General features: G+C 32.9%; 1 protein-coding gene across 1 annotated transcript in view; it reads right to left on the bottom strand.

Moving 5' to 3' along the window:
* The window catches only part of NCAM2 (neural cell adhesion molecule 2), a 130,183-nt gene that overhangs the window by 72,275 nt on the left and 36,307 nt on the right, over window positions 1-21,601 (bottom strand). Inside the window, exon 8 of the mRNA XM_031555850.1 lies at window positions 11,871-12,021. Coding sequence (XP_031411710.1) covers window positions 11,871-12,021 — 151 coding nt within the window. The remainder of the gene's footprint in view (window positions 1-11,870; window positions 12,022-21,601) is intronic.

Raw genomic sequence — 21,601 nt, 5'->3', positions numbered from 1 at the left:
AAAAAAAGAAGCAATACACGAATACATTAACTGTTTCAGTAAAACAAGCTATATAAACCTATTGAAACATTAACGTTTTAGAAAGTTTAATTGAATTCTGTTTCAATTTATTACTAACCATGACACCATGACAACAGCAGTATACAATCTTGAGTTTCTAGAGACCTAATTTTCATATGCTCCTCCTCTGCTGAAATTGTTTCAGATGAAATTCTCAGGAAGAGAAGACCTATCAATTATATTTAATATTAGGCAACATCAGTCCCTTAAAAGACGTGTTTCAGAAATGACAAAGATTATTTCTTCCCAAGGATGAGAAACTCTTCAGTAAGACCCTTGTGTGACAAATGTAATTGGACTATGAAACTTATATAAGTTGTTTAGTGATTGAATTTATAGTGTCCACTTTTGCCATGGAGAAATTACATTCACTATGAATGTTCATAGAATATCTATCACCAATTTTCTATTGGAATTACCATTCACCTTATCAAATCCTTCTAAAGATGCTTAGCAGTGAGAATAAACCTAGAAGAAAAAAAAATGAAAGCGAAAAGAATACCTAAAATATTGCAATGTATTCTACCAACTTCAGGTAAAATATTGTACATGAATACACTTTCTATTTAAGATAATCTTCGTACCAGTTCCTTAAAAAAAAACAAAGTTACAGAAAATCAAAAAATCATGCATCTTCCTTGCAAATCTGGCTGTACATGGCTATGTTAAACATGTAGCTAAACACTGAATCAGATAGAGAGAAAATGTCTGGTTTGCGAACTAATTATAATTTTGAGAACACAGTGCCTGCAGTGACAAGGATCTTCGACTCTACACAGTTTTCTGGAGACCCCGATGGCCTCCAGAAAATGAGAAGAAGGGAGCAATTCTTCCCCTGCTTTTCTGCGTATGTCTTGGGTAAAACAGTATTTTTTGTCTACTGAGTATTTTGAAGTATCCTTTTCATTTTAATCCCACTCATTATATTTTAAGAGTATTAAGTGAGTATTCTTTATATTACTGAAAGTTAGGGAAACGAACACAATTCTTGAGGATAATCATCAATTATAATGGGTGTCATGAAATCTCTTTTTAATACCTGAAATATTTACATGTATATTTTAATAAAGAAACGTTAAATGCTTCCTGTTTTGTCTCAGGAAGCTGTTTTAGTCTTCTCAATTAGTTTAACTTTAGGCTAGAAAATTTCTAGAAGTCTAACAAAGATCAGAACAGAGCGTATTTAACTGAACTTTAAAATTTATCTTTGGGAACGGTGTAAAACTGCTTTCTTCTTTCTGTAGTGCATGTTTTCAACTTCCTTATGTGTTTGCCTTTCTGCAAAACTTTTTGGTGTTACTATGCTGCTGGTGCATGCATACTTACAGGCTTTTACAAGACAACTGTCATCAGTTCCAAGTACAAATCAAGTCTGCTATACTGATCAACACAATCAACGTATTTTGAATAAACAAAGTATGTCTTCCCATGGCTTTATTTACAAGACACAGAAGCTTGTCCTTTTTTTCAAGTGTTATAGCAAGAAATTCTACTGCCCATTGATTCTCATAGACCTTTAAAATACATAATTCAGCATCTAAACATCATGCAAAGAATAGAGTACTAAAAAGTGTTCTGGATGTTTTGACATTTCAAAACATAAGACCTCCCTGAAAAAAACAAACCTTTGCATATATCTGTTTTACACTCAAGTATGGAATGCTGGAATATCAAAAGTCCAACTCCTGCCTTTTCCTCTAGAAAATAATTTAGCAGTAGAAGTCACTTGAAGGAAAACTTCGTGAACTGATCTCTGCCTAGCAGACACTTTTGTACTGAATGTGACAAATGTATGGATAAAATCTCATCACAGTGTGCATGAGACACAAAATGTGGTTACCACACAACAGATTTTAGATAAGCTTTACCCTCTATAATGCATAATTTCTCATGATAAGTTCATTCTGTCCATGAACAATGGCATGAACATGGAAGATGTAATAATGCTCTGTGGGAACCCAAACAACTTTCCTTCCTAGGTAAGATTGCATAATTTGATGCTTACTGTGGTCTTAAGTATACATTTGGCCAATTTATATTACATGTAAGTGTTACAGGTAAAAAAGGACTGCACACTTGCTCTACATACATTTAGGAGAACAGGAACTTTCATTTTAGACTGCTCTATCTTCTCAAGATACATATTTATTGGATGCGTACAGTATCTGTTTATGTTTTAAAAGAATAATTTACAAGGGGTTTGGGGCTGTGATTTATATATGACTACACATACTAACAGCAGTTTTAACATTCAAAATCACAAATACTACTAGAAGTCCTTCAAATAAAGATATACCAAAATCAACAACTCCCAAATGTAAAGCACTGCTAAACAAAATGAGCTTTTCATTGTCCCTCTTAAAAGCCTTGGGGAAAAAAAAGGCTTTTCAGTAATTTCTCTACTAGTTAATAGATCCAATGAAGGGAAAAGGAAACATTAATGGTTTTATTCAGACAAATCATCTTAAATTCACTAGTCAGTAATAGATAATTGGAATGATGTTTCATACGAAGAAAAAGGTCTGGAAATCATTATTAAAGTATGTATAGAAGATAATGTAATATTTCTTTTAAAATAAAAATGCTGAAGTGAAAGGAGATAATTGTTTTATAGAGAGATTTTTCTTTCTCTTCTTGTACATTCTTCATCATTAACTGTAGTATAGCAGGCTTAAATGGTTACAAAATTGGTATTTCAAAGGGAAGCACATAATATGTTTAGCATAAGGCAGTGAACAGAAAAAGAAACACTTCAAAGTTTTGAAAACATAACACTGACTATTTGATGCTTTAAAATCTAATGTCTTCAGTCTTTTAAAATAACTGAGTAACATAAATATCCTATGTCATACAGTGATGTAGGATATTTAAATGCAATGCATGTACTGTATAATAAGAAAAAAAAACCAGATACATGAGAAAGGTGAAACAACAAAAAAAAAAAATAGAAATATGTAACTCAAGATTCACTTGTGCCAGCCAACAAATCAGTTCAGGGCTGTTCATAAATTAACCATTCTTTTTAAGCATTTGTCCATTGAATACTACTAGTTTAAACAACATACTTGACTTTTAAGTGGATAAATACAAAACTATGAGATTGAAAGCCCTTCATAAAAAAAAAATAGTTCACAAATTTAATAAAAACTGAGTCACAGATATTTATTACACTTAAATCTTATGACTGTACTAAAAATAAAAATATAAGTACTTTATAAGCTTTAATGATGAAACATGGAGTATTATTTTGGAGAGATGAGGTAACCCAAATTAAAAATATGCTTAGAATGAAGACACACTATGCCATATAGGTATGAAATTAAACAAAATCCTCTATTAGAGTAGGATTCTGTAAGCAATTCTAACTTCAGAATGGCACTTGAGAATATTAGGGAATCAGCACCAGCTATGTTCAAGTTTGTCATTTTCCTAAATGGGAAAGAAACTGACAGCACAGCACAACATTTAGGAAGAGTGGTTACTCATAAACAGTGTACAAAGATGGCGTAAGAGAAGCAGATGCTGAAAACTGTTTCTGGCATGTAGATATTCGTATTAGGTATAATGTCTGAGAACAGTGATTCAAGACAAATCAATAAATCATCTGTCTCATCCAGAAAATAATTCAATTAACAACTTCAAAGATCCAGTTCTGGTGTATGTTCAGAGTTGAAAAAAAATAATTGGATAAGGCAGATTACTGATTCAGTGCATGTGTCCAGACAGCCATAAAAGCAAACTAGTGAATCAGATTTGCACTTTATTTAAAAGTATATGCTATTCAACTTTTTGGTATTTGTTCCTCAAATAATTAATCTTCCAAAATCCCACAGTGAAAATACATAATGGATTGTCAGGTCTAAGATGCTCAATGACTTCCTGTACTACACTTTTGGAAATATCTCTCTTATTTTGTTAACACTGGCATATATTTCCCATTACCAAGAACTTGATACTTTAACAAATCTAGTGTTTTCCTTGACCTCAGTAATGATTTCCTTCCCCTTCTCTTTTGGTTCTTCTTCAAATGCATACAATAAAACACATAGTAGTAAGATAGACTATCTACTAATTATACAGTTCATAAAAGAGTAGGAGTGCTCCAGTAAGGACAACCAAGTTCTAGTCCCTGATCACCTAAACTACGACATTATATTTTTAAACCCAAACATCGCACTGATTTCTTCATCTCCATAAAAATAGACACAAAATCATTTGTAATGAAGATAAGGTATCTTTCTGCTCGATGCAATGTGTGTTTTTTATGATGGTACCATCAGACGTTAGCAAATTATGAGTAATGAATGTCTGCATAGTTCTGGTGCTTCGTGCTGCCAGACACACAAAATCTCAATGTAATTTTTGCTGAATTTCAGTTGGCATGATGAAAAAGTATTTGGTTCATCACTTAAAAGACAAAAAAAAAAAAAGAAAGAAACCAGTTTCGTAGAAAAATATGCTGTGAATGGATAAACCTGTTTAAAATCATCTAAAACTGCCTAAAATATTTATGCTACTGCTGAGATACAGTTTTCAAGGTGGCACTTTGACATCTTCAGCTGGTCTAATTTCACTAAGTTTAATCTGAATTCATAGCTTCCTGATTTACTAATGTATGGTTTCTGAAAATCTGTGATCTTATGAGTTGTAAGTATCTCTGATATTTACATATTTCTTATTCAACAACCAGAAATAAAGGGAAGTCATTGCCTGCAAATGACTGCTGTGAATTCTACTATGTGCTTTCAGTGTGAGTTTATTTGAGTACAAGAGTTTTAGTGTTCAAAGATTCATATGGGGTCAAAACACGAAGGGAATGTCCATCAGATGGAGAAAAAAAGACAATAAAATTGTAGTTCAGTGATATAAGCTAATATGATGTTTAAAGGAAACATACATCTGTTGGCCATTTTCTGATAGTACATGTCCAGGTACACTAGCTATATCAATTACAGCAGAATCTCTCCCCCTCTGCAGATCTCTCATAATAGTAGAAATGTTCACATACTGCCAATTACTGAAACATCATTTTTGGATAGCATCAGTTGGCATCAAAATTTCAATCACTACATGCATTCCAGGATAGAATTACTGGAGAAATTTAGACTTCTGATTACACAATTCTCACACAGCTGGAAGTAAAAAACTGCAATGCCTTTCTCAAACCAGGATTCTGACTCCATGTCTACTCCTATCCTACTTTTCATACTTTTAAGAACAAAATTCAGCTTCATGTCTTTACCTTCTGTACTTCCCTGTCATCCTTAGATCCACAACACAACTCTTGTTCATCTCTTTCCTCTATTCCCTTCCCTCCCCTCTCCCTTGCTTTCCCTTTCCATTCCATATTCCCAAAACCATAATAGTTGTTCCTATATGGAACAGGGATTCAGCCTTTGGATCCCTTCACTTTACAGTCAGTGTTGTCCAGAAAAGAACAGTAATCTCCATGAAAGTTTTAGGAACAGCTTAAAAATAATAATAGCACTGCTGAAACTACCTTGTAAATCCAACTCAGCTTCCAACAGGTTGATTTTCCTAAGCCTATACCTATAAACCCACAGACCTTCAGTAGAGGTTTCTCAAACTCACCTGTTGTTTCCCTCCCTAATTTAGCCCTATGCTCCCAGTGTGTGAAGAAAAAGCAGGTCAGGGGTAAGTTCTGTGGTGAGATCCATACCAGGTAGATGATACATTTGTAGATGTTTCAATCACTTCAAGATCCTCTGAGCACAAAAAAAGAAAGATTTTATCTAGGAAAAAATTACTTGCAAAATTCTATTAAATTTTCAAATTATGAAAACTACAGTTTAAAATTTCAGTCCTTGCTATCACTTATTTTACATTTTTAGCCCTACAAGAAAAACTCGTGAAGCAAAATGAGGATGAAAGAAATATTAAATATATATATATATATATATTTTAAATCTTTACTTACACAGTTGAATACATGAAAAATAATGATGGCAAGTAAAGATGTTTATGTAAACATGAATGAAACTACTAAATCTGAAAAGAAACAGAATAAAATTCAAAATACTTTATTCAAGCCAACAAGGTATTAAAAATCTACTTAAAATGACATCAAGCACGCTGTAATGTCAACGAGACCATGTAATACAGAGCTGCATTTGGAAAAAAAAATTAGAGATATTCTTGACGTGAACGTAGTATTTTAACAAGTTGTAGGCATACATAGGTCAAAAATCTTTAAAAATGGAAATTACTGGTTTAAGTAATAGGTTGATTTATTGCATAGATGAAGAAATTATCATTTTACATTTATTGTGGCAGAATGAGAAAGAGAAAACAAAGCTGCATTCATCTATGTTCCAGTACAGGCAGTCTTGGTAAAATGTTTTTTGCCAAGTGACTTTATGCAACAATCCTCATTCTTGCTCATTTAATTATTTGATTCCCTTTAAATTACTGAAACAGAATACCAAATTTATTTCTATGTATGAACAAAAGGTAGACAAGGAAAAGTTGTCTTAACCAGTGTCACTCCTGAGCCCTAAACTTATGCTATAATAACAGTATATATGTCATGATGCTAACAATTGATCTCAACCATCTTTCTTTTCTCATTTGAGCTGTAAATTTAACAAGAAGAAATGTAACTAAAACCACAAATATCTTAGAAAAGATGCAAAATCTTCCAGAATATTTCAGTATTTTGTTTGACTTCGTTGCTTTTGGTAATATTTACTTTTTCTTAGGTCAAATATATTTACCAGCATTGTTCTCAGGCAGTGCTAACAAGATGCGGCTAACTAGATCATAATCATTCATATGTGGTAACGGAGTCCCCAAGAGCTGGGACTGCTGAGTCTGAAGAAGGTTCAGTGGAGATCTCATCAGTGCACACAAATATCCAAAAGGACGGTTTAAGTAGATGGAATCAGGTTCTTTTCAATGGTGCCAGTGACAGGACAAGAGGCAATCCCATCCAACTTCAAACATTTGGTGACTACATGAGTAGTAATGGGCTGTTCCTACACTGATCATATTTGTAGAATTTATAGTGTCAGTACATACCTGGAATTCTATTTGGAATCAGTAATCAGTAATGTTATTTTCATTAATTCAAAACCTTCCTTCTTTGAAGTAAGGTAGAATTTGTGGCTCAACTTATTCAGTCTGCTTTTAAGTAATTGTTTTTTTGCAAAAAATGTGTTTTTTGCAAAGGTATAAATTAAATAGCAAGAATCGAAAGCATCTGAAATAACTGCAGTGCAACTGACTAACATAACAAAGGCCTAAAAGGTTAACCTATTTAGAAAGCAAAAATCGATTAATTTAACAGTAAAGAGGTTGATTTCGAGTTGAGAAGAAAAAAAAAAAACTTTTTAATAAGCAGTAGTGTAAAATAATAAATACTGCAAAAGTTAATTTACTGATAAATAGTATTCTGCACTGCTACACATTTATTTTTTTTTTGTGTAATTGAAAAAATGTTGGTATGTAATAAGGAATAAAACTACAAATTTCAGCTGTGGACAAAAAGAACAGTAGTAAGCAAATCTTCTCATTTATGGATGAAATTATTAATTACTTAAATGTTTTCCAGAAATTGTTTTCTAAGAAATCATATTTTTCAACCACTCATGTGGCTGGTCTCATATAAAAATGTACTGTATTACCAAATGTAATATGTTTGTGATTGATAGTCTATTATCCACAACACTAGCTTACCATGAGGTTGGATCTTACAGCATATCTAATAACTGCAGAATGGAGAATTTCAAATGGAACTGAGTGATGCGAAAACATGTAATTGCTGGTAAGAGATGTATTCTCCAAAGGAACTTGCAATTCCCTTTGGTAATATAAAGTGATTGGATATACATGTGTATTACTGTAGCATGCACATGCCTGCTCCTAGGTGTAAACAATTAAGTGGTTTGAATATTTCTGATTGTGTTAATGACAGTTGAAACACAACGAAGAGAACCGCTTGTAGGAGTCATAGTCTGTTAATCATTACTGGATTGTTTAAATCCTTTCCAAATTAGTAATGCATGCTTATTGAGAATAATATCTGAAGATAGATTACCCATCATATCTAATATGTCAAAATTATGCATTTTCATTCTCTAATGCTAATCACTGCTGTGAATAACTCATAGAAAAACACCCAAGAAATAATGTGTTCTCTCAGCAAAAATTTTCTTCTTTTAATCAGATCTATATTGGGATTTTTAAGACTCCCTTATATCCCAAGTGTATATTTTCAGAATAAACATATCTCAGCTAAAACCACAACAGTACCACATAGAAATGCAAACATTTGTACTGAAAACTGTGACTTGCAAAGGCACCTGATTTGTATGTCCAAATCACTTTGTAATTCACTGGGATTTATACATTTTATCTCCTTAGGTCCTTTTGAAAACCCCACCTTTAGAGTACTTTCTGCTATATCTAATTTTTTAAAAATTAGTTGATTCAATTATTATTATTATTGGCAGTAGTAATTATGATTAATTTAATAACACCCAATACTCAGCTTAATATGTATAATCAAAATTTGCAGTTGATTATATTCATTAATGAACCATATTAAGAATGATATCTTATTTTTCATGTACTTGTTTTTTTACATATTAAATATAAGGAAAACCAAAGAGAACTGAACACAAAGATGACTTTGTAGGGAGAAATCATTGAAGTGCCTATGGGCTCCAAACAATTTATGGCTGTCTAGCATTTACTTCAGATAAAAGGCAGGGTTAACTGCACCCAGATGGTATCAAACCTGATAATCTCCTTCTGTCCTGGAGAACTACTCTTATCATCAAAAATAACCTCAACAGAGAACAAGGATAAAGTATAGAAATTCTGTGCAATCCCACTGTCAGTTTAAATCTCTGACAGAGGACAGTAAGTAAAGGATGAGACAGTGATACCAGGGCACTTTGTGTCTCCATTAGGGCTGTTTAACTGCACTGTCGTTTGAGAATGTGCCAAGAACATGCCTTCCCTCCTGACAACAAAAACTACCAAATGCCTTAAAAACATATAAAGAAGACTACTGATATTATGGAGTAACATTAGGTGCATCAGTTATTCATGTCTGGGAGCTACGGAACACTATGTACAAATAGGCCTCAGTTCTTTATTTATGTTTTAATTTTAAAATACTGAAATTTATACAAGAATATTATTAAAATAATAAAAATTCTGATAAAATGGTCTACTAGTGATTATGCAAAGAGTGAACCTGAAAAAAAATTGATCTCAAAATTCAGTCTGAAGAGAAGAAAACCAAAATCAATGAAATAGAAATTACATTATTTTTCATATCTGTAATTTTGTAAATGAATATTAAAAAAAAAAAGCAAACCTGATAGCAATGTTCATATAAACAATATACTGAAAAAAAGATCAACAATAGAAAGAAGGTCAAATCATTTATTCAATATCAACTTCACAGAATCTCAAAAAATTCCCCTCTTTTCCCATTTTTGCTGTGAAGACCAATCAGTTATTTAGTTTTTGAACATGTAACTTTTGCTGAAAGTTTCTAACTTGCTAATTATAAAAGGAAATAATGAATGAAAGGTAATTATGGCACTTACTACAAAACAAAATAAACACACACAAAACAGGGGGAAAAAGCACTTTGAGAAAAGCACTCTGCTATTTTTGGGAACAAAAAACTATGGGGAAAAAGTGATAAGAATCATCTTCTGACAGATCACTTGATAAGACTGTTTCATCACAGAAGGTTATGACAGGAATGAGACTGATGGAGGATGAGGCCAGAATGAAGATCCTGTCCTCTGAGGACACTATTTTAAAGGGCAGAAGTCTTTTCCATTAGACAAGTTGTTCTTTTTGCCTGGGTAAGACAAGCAACCTACAGTTGCAGTTCACACACTGATGCAAAGTTATTTTGAACACAAATTTAAAACTGCTCTAAGGGGTTAGTCAGAATGCCAACAGAGCCAGACTTACATTGTATCTCCTCAAATACACTAGCACTGCATTATAAAATTACTCCACACTGATTGGATATGAAAATGTTTCTATTTTTGGTATTCAAAGAACACCTGCGCTAGAAAAAAACCACATTATTTGGCTTAAACTTCAGTGTCAGTTCAAGTTTTCAAAACTGGAGATTCCAGTTCTATAAATTTCATTTTACACTAGATTAAATAAAAATCTTGTGTTATACATCAAAAATAATCATCACAATGAATAATCTCTCTGATGATAGAATAATACATCTATGTTATTTTAAAAACTGTTTTTATCAGATTTCTAAACTGCAATGTTTTAAGTTGTGTCAAAAAGTGTTTGTACTAAGGCATAAACTCAGAATCAAAACAGTATGCTAATCTATCTTCACACATAGATTGCTTCTATACATACAGCAAATTAAGCGTGTCATACTAGTCACATTAATTCAATTGGAACATATTGGAATATTTAAATTAATAGCATTTTCTTCAAAAATTTCACCCTGAAAGATGTCATTAAGTGTATAAACACAGAAATTTTGTTGTGGCCTTTGATATGAATTCTGTGTTTCTAATGAGTTCTTCATTTTCTGTTGCCAATGTTTCATAAAATATAATACATTCTATAACTCCCTTGTGAATACAAAAAAAACCACAAAACCACAACAATATTAAATTTTAAGTCATAATGGCTACATAAAATTAATCAAACAATATGATTTATGTCATTTTACGTGTAGCGTAAGATGTGATCTAGAACGGTACAGAAATTTTAAAGGAGCTTCAATGAACTTTCATTTTTATCTAATAAAGAATTTTTCCCCTGAATACATAAAATATAAATAATTATCAGTGCACCAGAAAGTCCTGAGTCAGTATTTTAAACTCACATGCTTCTAAAAGAGTAATAATGTTTTGCAAATTTCAAATTCCTTCAAATATCTTTTTTTTAAAGCGGTTATGTTAAAGCAATTGTAATTACTTCTTCTATGACATCTGAGCTGCATTCCTAACATCCAATTTCAATGTAGAAAAATTCTTGTTTTTCTTTCAGATTTCTTTCCTATATAAACATTAAAAAAATAATGGAAATGCAACAGTATACTGAAGTAACTTTCAGAACCCTTCCAGAAATCCATCATTTGATAGTCTGCAATCATTACTGATCTCTGTATCATAGATACAGAACTTTTGCTTCAGAAGTTTGAACAAAAAGGTGTTTTAAGCTACAATTTTCCACCGTATTTTCCTGTATTTGAAAATAAAAACCCTCTGATGGCTTCTAAAACATCAGACTCTTCTCTAAGCAAAAGTATATCTTACTTACTGCCTAGACAAAAGTTTTGAATGAAATGCTCTGTCCACAAAGCACTGTGTGTAAGTAAAATTGTCACAAACCTTGAACTCCATGAGGAGATGTAACAAAGGGATACTTTTAGGGGATTAAAAGAGCTACAAAACCAAACCAAACCAAACAAAACGAAACCAAAGAGTGTTTAAGCTCCAGCCTCAGCTGCTGCTCAAATCAGTCCTTACTGAATACTTTGCCCCCACAGCAGTCTCCCCTAGCCCAAAGACTTGAAATTTGGCATTAATTAAGTAGCTAGGACCATTAGAATATGATATGAGATGAAACCCTGTTGCATTTAAATCCCTGACAAAGAGTCATGTAAACTTCAATAAAGCAAAGATTCCTCCACAGAATTCATTATCACTGACTACAGAAGTACATACTTTCTTAAATTATGCAAGTTTAAACATCAAGGAAAAAATGACCTTCCATTAAGAATGTACTTTTGTTTTTTAGAACAATTTTTAAAGAGAAAACAAAATATGGGAACTTACATTCAATATCAAGGTACATGCTCTTTTGGTGCCCACCAATTCTACTTGCAGCTTCACAGTCATATCTCCCTGAATCTGACAACTTCACATCTTTAATATGCAGTGACGATTTTCCATGCTGCCCTTTGACTTCTATACGGCCATCTGGGCTCTGTTTACATTGATTTAGGAAAAAGAAAGGTTTTATACAGGTGTGTATATTTATATATGCTTTATATATTAAACACGATTGATATAGTATGACTGAAAGCATTTCTTCACCTGAGGTGAAACTATTACTGACAGATAGGCAATTTCAAAATTTGACAAATGAATTAAAAATATAGAGAAAAGATGCTGTTCTACTTCTACGCACTATAATCATGGGAATAAGTACATGCTTAAAGGAACACAGTCAAGGTAAATCACAAAAATTATCAAATGGCACGGTGAATGACATACTGAAAGCCTGTTTATGACCTCATTCATTTTGCTATGATGATGCGGTTAATGAAAATACTATGTGTAAAATCATGTCTCATATAACAGTTGGCATTATCACTTCTGCTCTTAAAATGCCCCTGAGACCCCACGAAACAATGATCAAAATACAAATCCAGTCACAGACTTCTAATTTGCGTTACTCATATTTTCTTGTCAGAAGCTTAGAATTGTTAAAAACACGATTCAAAAATGTAAATTGAATTTCTGGATTTCATTTTTATATCATTGCAAGGAAGAAGGAAGGAGATAAAAATGAATACTATCTCCTTTTTCTAGAAAATAATTTTTACAACAAATAATACTAGCTCTACTTTTTCTAGAAAATAATTTTTATATTCATCGACTTGATAAAAATAATATCCCAATCCCCTAACCCAAACCTATTTGACCTTCAAGACTATAAAAGAGGAGGGAAAACAGTTAAAAAAAAATCCAGTCATTTGCACTTCAACTTCCATGGAGCAGTATACCTGAGAGAAAAAAATAAAGTTATTTTTAATCTGGTTCTACAAATTACTTGTTCCATAGTATTGGGAAACTTTACTTCTTTGTTTCATTTTTATTTCATTTAAGAAAAAAAAAAGGTTGATAAAAATAGTGATATATACCTACCTTCATTACTGAGAAAAGTGGAAAAGGGAGAGAAAAGAAATTTAATGTCCAATTCTATAACTACATATATTCATGACCTTACACAAATTGTTTTGTCAGTGAATGCAGAAAAATATGCATACACTTAAGAATACTAATATTCAAAATAAAGCAGTCATATACAGTATTCTTTATATCAGATTTCTAAGAAGGAAAAGAGCATCGGACTCCATGAACACTGAATTTTATTTCCTGTGAAAATCTCACAGTACAGACACATGGCTATGAAAACATAATGCAGGAGAAAATCTAAATTACTTTGGATTGGTAACCATTAATAAGTCCAGCTCTCTCTTACAAAATTTCTAATGCTGAACATTCTGTTTTCATTATACATTTAAAACAAGGAAGAAACAAATTATGAAGTTACTACTAAACATGCTAAAGTACTGCAGTGCTGAAAGTAATAAACTGCGGGAAGAGGATTTCCTGGAATAACTAAAATGCAATTTCTTTAAAACAAACAAAAAAAGCCACAACAATTTTCTAATCTCTGATATACCTATATTTACAAGCACAATATAATTTATCTAATGATTATTTCCTTATTACATATTACATGTACTTTGGCCAATTTATTTCTGATTTTAACTTAGCTAGAAGTATTTCTCAAAGAAGCCAAAGTTTAAGTTGTGAAAAGATATACACTGAAACAACGTGTAACAATGATTCAAAGAAACAGTGCTACTTTCGGGACATCAAAAGGACATTTTTTACAGTTCAACACTAGTACCAAGTACTGAAAATCACTATACAGAATCATAGAATGGCCTGGGTTGAAAAGGACCACAATGATCATCTAGTTTCAACCCCCCTGCTATGTGGGGGGTCACCAACCACCAGACCAGGCTCCCCTGGTCTATAGATATAGATATAAATCACTATAAAATACATTTACAATAATTGACTCTATACATTCTAAAGCAGAGATATGAGTGTTAATTGATGTTAAGAAAAGAAAAAAAAAATCACAAAGATCTCTAAATGGAGATCACAAAAAGATTCTCCTTCTTGTTTTATCTCATTATTTTCTACTGCTGGAAAATACTCCAAATATTTTGCTACATAGACATTTACCCAGAGTACCTTTCTGAAGTTGTATGTATGCATGTATGAGAAAACATATTTTATTCAAACACGAATGACTGAAAAATAGTAAGTCTCAGGGAAAATAATTTTTTATCTCTCTAGGGAAAAAGAAAACCAAAATATAATCAATACTCTGAATGGAAGAAGATTACAATCACAATATCTACTCTCACTATCACCAAATATTTACTAACAAGCATTTTCAGACAGATTTATGAGTTGATTCAGTTGATTTCAAAACCAATGAGATATTTTCATTCAAAGTCCACAAAAATGAATAAAATGTGTAACAATTATAGGCAATAAAATAATCTGGCCCAGATGATTCATAAAATATCAATATTTAACAATTAATCTCTAGTTTTTCAAAATTGTCTGAGAATGACCTCCTTGAAATTGTTCATAAAATAATGCAAAATATGTGATATTTTTTTGCTGCAGTCCATAGAATGTGTATATTCCTCTGATTACTTCATAGGCAGTTGTTCCTGGTCCTATCCTGCAGGTGCCTTACTACAGCACTTCAAAGAATCAAGACTAATTGATACAATTCCATTCATTATTCTGTACTTCACTAAAATACATTGTTGAGCAAACATTCCTGACAAACAAAAATATATGAGATGTGAATGCAAATATATTCCAAGAAAATTCTCAAATAAACAAACAAACAAATAAATAAATAGAAATAGTTGTCTATGTCTAAGGATGATTCCCAGACTATCCTGAAGGGAAATGCATGCCTATTAGAAATGCTAGAAAATATGATCATTTTCCGCACAGACTTCAAAAACACCACTGTGTCTGTATTTCATCATTCTACAAAGTAAGTTGGCTAATAGGCATCTGGGTAAATAAATGAAGTACGTACTGGGATACTATAAACAGGTACAGTAACAACACAAACACACTGAAGCACAGCTTGGAAAGAATGGAGCAAAGTGACAGAAGTTGACTGCTTTGGACTCCTTTGAAGAGCAGTGAAGAAGATGGGAAAAAATATAACGCACAACTTTACCATGAAGCAAAAACTGAAACCACGCTATATTTTCCTGATCTTGTAAATGGCACTATCAAAATTAAAATATGCTGAGAAAGAAGTAATCTGCTTTCATCCATAATGTCAGTCTTTTTATATAACTTGGAGCTGCAAATACAAAATGCGAAACGGGGACAGCCCTAATCTTGGACATTGTGCCAATCAGAACTTGAAATCCCTTGGTAAAATCTTTCCAAGGTTTAATTCCTCCAGCAGTGAGTACGGACAGCACACATTAGCACCATTTCTCTCACAGTAGCAGACCAGAACTGGAAAAGGAAGAGGAATCACACATAGGAACATGAAGTACACCGCATCCTCGCTGGAGAAGTAGTATAGGCTGGAGAAATAGTATAGATGAGAACTCAAAACATAGACATAATCTCTGTAAATTGATAATGTTAATTACTCTCAAATCTGCCTGAAATGAATACGGACACTTACAGAATGGTGATATTCTATTTTTTCCATTTCAAATACCATAGTGGAAGAGATTTAAAATATGTATTACAATGTGTTCTTGTTCTGCTAAACTGAACATGGTTTTATTGCTTAGTAGTATTAAAGAATGCACAAAATAGACAAAACAAAAATGTGGACAGCCAAAACAGTCCATGTGGTTCAACACTCGTGACTTCTGCTGACTCACTGAATTACTCTGTACAACTGCAGATTATGAATAATCAGTGAAGTCTGAAAAAACATACATGACCAACACAGTTCTAAATCCACGAACACGTACATTAGAAGGCACTTACACTTAAAGGCACGAGAAGAATTATTTCAGTAAACAGATCATTGCGCGTCTCGCAAATGCTACAGAAAAACAAAGTGTTTAGAAGTTACTTTTTTTACAGCATTTTGGAAATCCCAATAAAAATCAAAATATTTCCCAACATAACTGTTAATCAAATAATTTTCTAAGAGTCATTAAAAGTTTTATCTTCAGTGCAGGCTTTGACAAATTTTTACTCACATGTAGCTGGCTCTGTGAGTTTACAGCTCTTTACAACTACCTGAAAGAAGTTGTGGAAAGGTGGGGGTCAGACTCTTCTCCTGAGTAACTAGTGACAGTACTAGAGGGAATGGCCTCAAGTTGAACCAGGGGAGATTCAGGTTGGATATTAGGAAAAATTTCTTCAAAAGAGTGGTCTGGCGCTGGAATGGGCTGCCCAGGGAGGTGGTTGAGTCACTGTCCATGTAGGTGTTCAAGAAATGTTGACAAGTTGTACTAAGGGATGAGGTTTAGCGGGGAAATATTGTTGGTAGGTGGATGGTTGGACTAGATGATCTCAGGGGTCTTTTCCAACCTTGGTGATCATATGATTCTATAATTCTATCCATATAAAACTCCTAACTTAAAATATAATGTTTCAAAGAAAAAAACAACCTTTGGTATTTCAAGTACTGATAGCAGTCTAGTCTTTTGTCACTATCAAAGAAAACAAAATTGAACAAGATTGTTCCATACAGTAAAATTATAAATAACAGCAACATTTAACTACAAAACAAAACAAACGAAAAAAAAAAAGGAAGATTTTTCTACAATTTCAATATTCTGACTTGCAAAACAATAATTAAAAAATGAGTGCTATGAGTGCTATCTCATTGCTTGAGATTAAGTATAGATTCTATAAAAGTAAATAATTTTTATTTTATGACAAGAATTTATAATGCTGTACATGTTCTATTACAGGACTTTTTCTGTTAAGCTCTTCCTGTACTTCTGACATGATTTCAGTTTCACACATGAATATTTCCCACTTCTGGACTAGCTAATGCTGACCTGTCTGGACAGCACACAGCTCCAAAACCATGTCCTAGAGCTCCCAAGGTGGTATCAGAGTGATGATAACCATGTATTTCAAGGGTTCCACATGCTGAAGAGGAATGTAGCTTTCCGGAAATGACAGAATAGTGAGGTGTGAGTATAACACCTGCAAGTTACATGAACAGCTTCTTGGACAGAATAACCTAGGCTGATATCATGGAGGGTTAAATCTGTACAATCCCATTGGTGCTGTAGTTTAAAAAGCGTAATTTCTCAGGAGGGGAGAACTAGCTGATAATGATGCTCAGACTGTTATTCTTTTTGAATTATAGAAAGCTGTAATTGAGAAGAGGTGAATGCTGCAGTTAGCAGTTGAATTTGATTTATCAACCATTTCTCCATCTCTCACTGAGGAACTGTAGTACCAAATGAGATGAAGTTGTATGACAGCCAAAACATGCATTTGGAGCTGGCTGAAAGCAAAAGTGGAAGGTGAGAACAGATGCAGAAAGTGGTGACTTGTCTGTAGCTGGTTTTAGATAATGTCACTTTGACCATTAAAGCAACTGTGACTTTGTGTCAATTATATTCCCTCTTAGACTTCATGGTTTGGCTGATAAAGTACTCCTGCCTTGAAGTCCAAGTGCAAGACTGACATAAAAAACAACCCTGCATTTAAAATCTGGATATATTGAAACTCTTTTCTGTTGTGTTGTTGTTTTTTTTTTCCCTAATGTTTAAGATTTATTTGTGATCGAAGTGCCATTACTCCCAATAGTTATGCCACCACAGGTCAGTTTTGTCAATTATGTCTTCTGACATCCTGTGTAATTTAGTGCTATTCTGGATACAGACTGCACGTGTTAACAACAGAAAAAATGAAGAAACAGTGGCTTAGATTTCAGAGTGTTGTTTCCTTTATAAAACATGGTGAAACATAATCAAGAATAGTCAATGTGGGAATATATAACTTCAGTAAAAACTACAGGAGTTTCTCAAGATCCTCCAAGTGAGCTGCTGCAGATGTACATAGTTGAATAAAGGGGTAAAAAAAAAAGAATAAAAAAGGAGAAAAACAAAAAAGGGAATCTATTTTAATTTTATGTACAGTTCTTCCTTTTCCGGAACAAAGAGTAATAATTGCCAAAGCAAGAACATTGTGTTGTCTTAGTTGTGCTCTGTGTATGCATCACTAAATGTAAACAAATCTTGATTAAAAGAATCACCTTTGGAATTTCAAGAATCACAATTTTTTTAGGAAGCTTTCTGATTTCAGGTTGTGTTGATGGATACACATGAGGAAATCTTCATAACAAGTAATTCAGATTGATGTTTTTTATATGTGAAATTTAAGCAGATTGTGCATGAAACTGTTCCTTGAAGCAGCATGAAAGACAAGACCTTTTGCAAGCTGACATGCTGATACTGAATGATGATAAAATTCTAGAAGTCGATTAAATATGTGACCAAAATTCCTAGTCTGAAAATCTACCTTTGATGATGAGAAACGGCTGTTAGTCACAACAGCCATCATCGTGTAGAAGCTGATGGAAGCTCCCTTCTGGATTATGGATGGCATATTCACAATATTTCCCCATTCTCTTCAGGTAAATGTATTCTATCCATGCACCTGTTGGAGACAGTAGAAAATTCCAGAGTATTGCTATGTGTATTTGCCTTAATGTCCAGTGAATCAGAATAATGTTACAGTAGTGTCTTGGAATTCAGTGATTTTTTCAGTGTTTCTTTTAGAACTGCAGCTCATTTAATACATATTTCAGCATGCTGCAAATTCCTGAATTGGTTAGGAATTTGGTTCTCCACAAGGATGACATTAATGAAGAGCCTACTGCTTTCAGATCTATAGTGTAACACCAGGGAAGTCACCAAAAAAGAATCTTGAAAAAAAAGAAATTGTTCTGATTTTCTGTTCATCTGCAGATATAGCAGCTACTTTTAAAGAGCTCAGACTGAAAATTGTAGAAGTTCTATGCAGTTTTCTAACAGCATGTATAATATCAGAAAAGATGTATTCTCGCAAGCTTCATAAAACTTTTAGAAATTATGAACTGGTATTTGACTGATTTATGCCAGTACTTCTTTTTAACTAAGTAATGAGATGACACAAGATATTCAATTCACCAAAAGCACATAGTAAGACATGAAAACAAAACAAAACAAAACTAAAAAACCCAACAACAAAAAAAACAACCTTCTTCCCTTGTTTGGATTTTACTCACAAAAGAGAATAAAATAAAATAATAGAGAAAATAAGATGATCCGCCATTCAAGATTACTTCCATTGAATAGGCAAACTACAAGAAAGAATCCGTTTATGATTATTAATGGCAAAAATTTTAGCATTATATGATAAAATCTTGTAGAGGAAAACGTGCAGTAGTGTTAGTCATAAAAATAACAACAACATCCACAAACAATTGTGTAGAAGGATAATATTCCATCAGTACTAACTACATACATACTTTGTAATTAGAAATTCTGATTCACTGACAAATAATAGTGTAATTTGTGGTTTCATTTCTCAGAATTTTACTGATCTGAATCTACCTCAGCTATGATGCCATTAGCATAAGTGATTCAGATGAATTCTCATCTGCAAAATTCTCAGGAATAAGACCATTAAGCCACAACAGACTTATAATAATAATAATAATAATAATAATAATAAAGGAAAAAAGAGTGAAGAGAGAGAGAGTGCCACTAAAAATAATGGTTCTACTGCACAATTATGTTTTACTTTTGTAATGAAATCTTGTTGATTTCTTCTTTGGATAAATGAGAATAACATATACATGATTATAGGATACCTCCATAAATCTTTAAAACGACTGAGAAATGTGTCCAGCTTCAGTTCAGATTAGTCACAAAGCCTTACAGCAAAGAATGAATACGGGAATATTTCAGCAGAAGCACAGGGCTTCAAACAAGTATCAACAAGGTATCAAGCACTGCTTAAATGTAAAATATTGTGATTTCCTAGAATTTATTCTTCAGCGCTTACTTGATCTCTGTGCATATAAAAATAAATTTCACTACTAAATATAAAGGGTTTAAGTAACAATCAATATGCTTATTCAGAAAGGGAACTACAATCCGGTCCTGTTTCTATTCATATCTATTCAAATTTTAATTAGATCAGCTGTAGAAATCATTAGTGAAATGAAAATATCCACTGTCCTATGCTGAAGTGCCCATGCAGTGTTCTCCTTATGAGTTGTTAGAAAACAGTGTGAGAACATGGAAACATTAAGCACTAGGACCCTGCTATCCTTCAAGCGGGAATTGTAACCCAGTGAGTACAATTTCACTGTTATTTACAAAGGCTCTGTATTGATCCAGCAGTGCAGAACTCTCTCAGGACTTAATCAGGAGTTGCCTTGGTAGGAGGTAATTTCAGCTTGTTTCAGGATTACAAGATCCTTTGTCATTACGTAACTACCTAAATTTGTTTCTTAGCAATGAGCACCCCTGTATGGCAAATGCTGAAAAGTTATTACCTTTTTATCTTATTAGGGATTGAAGGAGGTGGCTTTATAACTCTGTATCTAAACACTAACATCTAATCACCAATCTAATCAATCTGATCACTTCTATCAGTCAATAGTCTAATAGTCAAACCAATGGGGGAAAAAAAAAAAAGCCTGTAAACTGCCTGCAATACAGAATAGACATCAACCTAATCGAGGTAGGGAAGGAAACATAGTATGAGTTATGTTTCATTTAAATATGTTAGCTTGAGCTATTTTTATTTTTCATTGAACTCTTCTTCACAATTTTTTATTTTTTATTGAGGAAAATTAGCACTGTCAACCACAAGTCTCAGGGTAGGACTGGAAGGATGATTATAACAACGTGAAGAAAAACTAGGAAGCTTTTATAATTTTAATAACTTTAACAATAATATTAATTATTATTTCTGTAGTATATTTATGAATTAAATTGTTGGTACTGTAACTTGAGTAAGAATAATGTTTTCCTCTATTTTGCTTTAACTAATAGCATTACTTGGATCAGTAACAAATTATCGGGAGGCTGTATGCTTATTTATTCATTAAGCTCTTCTGTAACCATATAAAATAATCCCTTTAATTGCATCTACTCCAGGAACCTCAAGCTGAACTTACTGCATTTGTAAATTTGCTTATTTAATTTTAGTATGTTTTAAGCTCAAACCATGACTGAGTTGCTTTCACTGCTTTAGTTGCAGGAATAACTAGTATGGTGAAGGTATGCAGTTATTTACAGCGTGGAACAGTCCATAGAGAATAGCACAGCATCTGCTTTCTTTAAAACAAAAAGTAACAGAATTTGAAATTCTCTTATGGATTTGTTCAGTAGTTGTATGCAGCTTGGGATTCTCTCCAGTTTTCTGTAAAGGTGATATATCTTTTATTAAAATGACTAGGCTAGACAGCAGATAGAAAGTCTGTCTGGAAACTGGAATGAGGTGGAGCCCTGCAGCGATATACAAGCAACAAGGCTTCCTTAGGGGAAGGAAAGGCACAGAAAGCCAGAAACACATAACCTGAGTGATGAGGGGTGGGGGAATTGTATGCAGCAGGACACAGATCCAAATATCAGCCCTCAAAGATCAAAAAGTCTGCTCACAAAACCAGAGAAGTCTGTAAGGTTTTTCACTACTTGAGAAACAACAGGAAATTATTGAAGTAGTAAAAA

Source organism: Meleagris gallopavo, chromosome 1 (genome assembly GCF_000146605.3).
Source record: "Meleagris gallopavo isolate NT-WF06-2002-E0010 breed Aviagen turkey brand Nicholas breeding stock chromosome 1, Turkey_5.1, whole genome shotgun sequence".
In the NCBI taxonomy this organism is placed as follows: domain Eukaryota; kingdom Metazoa; phylum Chordata; class Aves; order Galliformes; family Phasianidae; genus Meleagris; species Meleagris gallopavo.
Note: the sequence above shows the minus strand (reverse complement) of the source record. Positions and strands in the feature narration are given on the sequence as shown.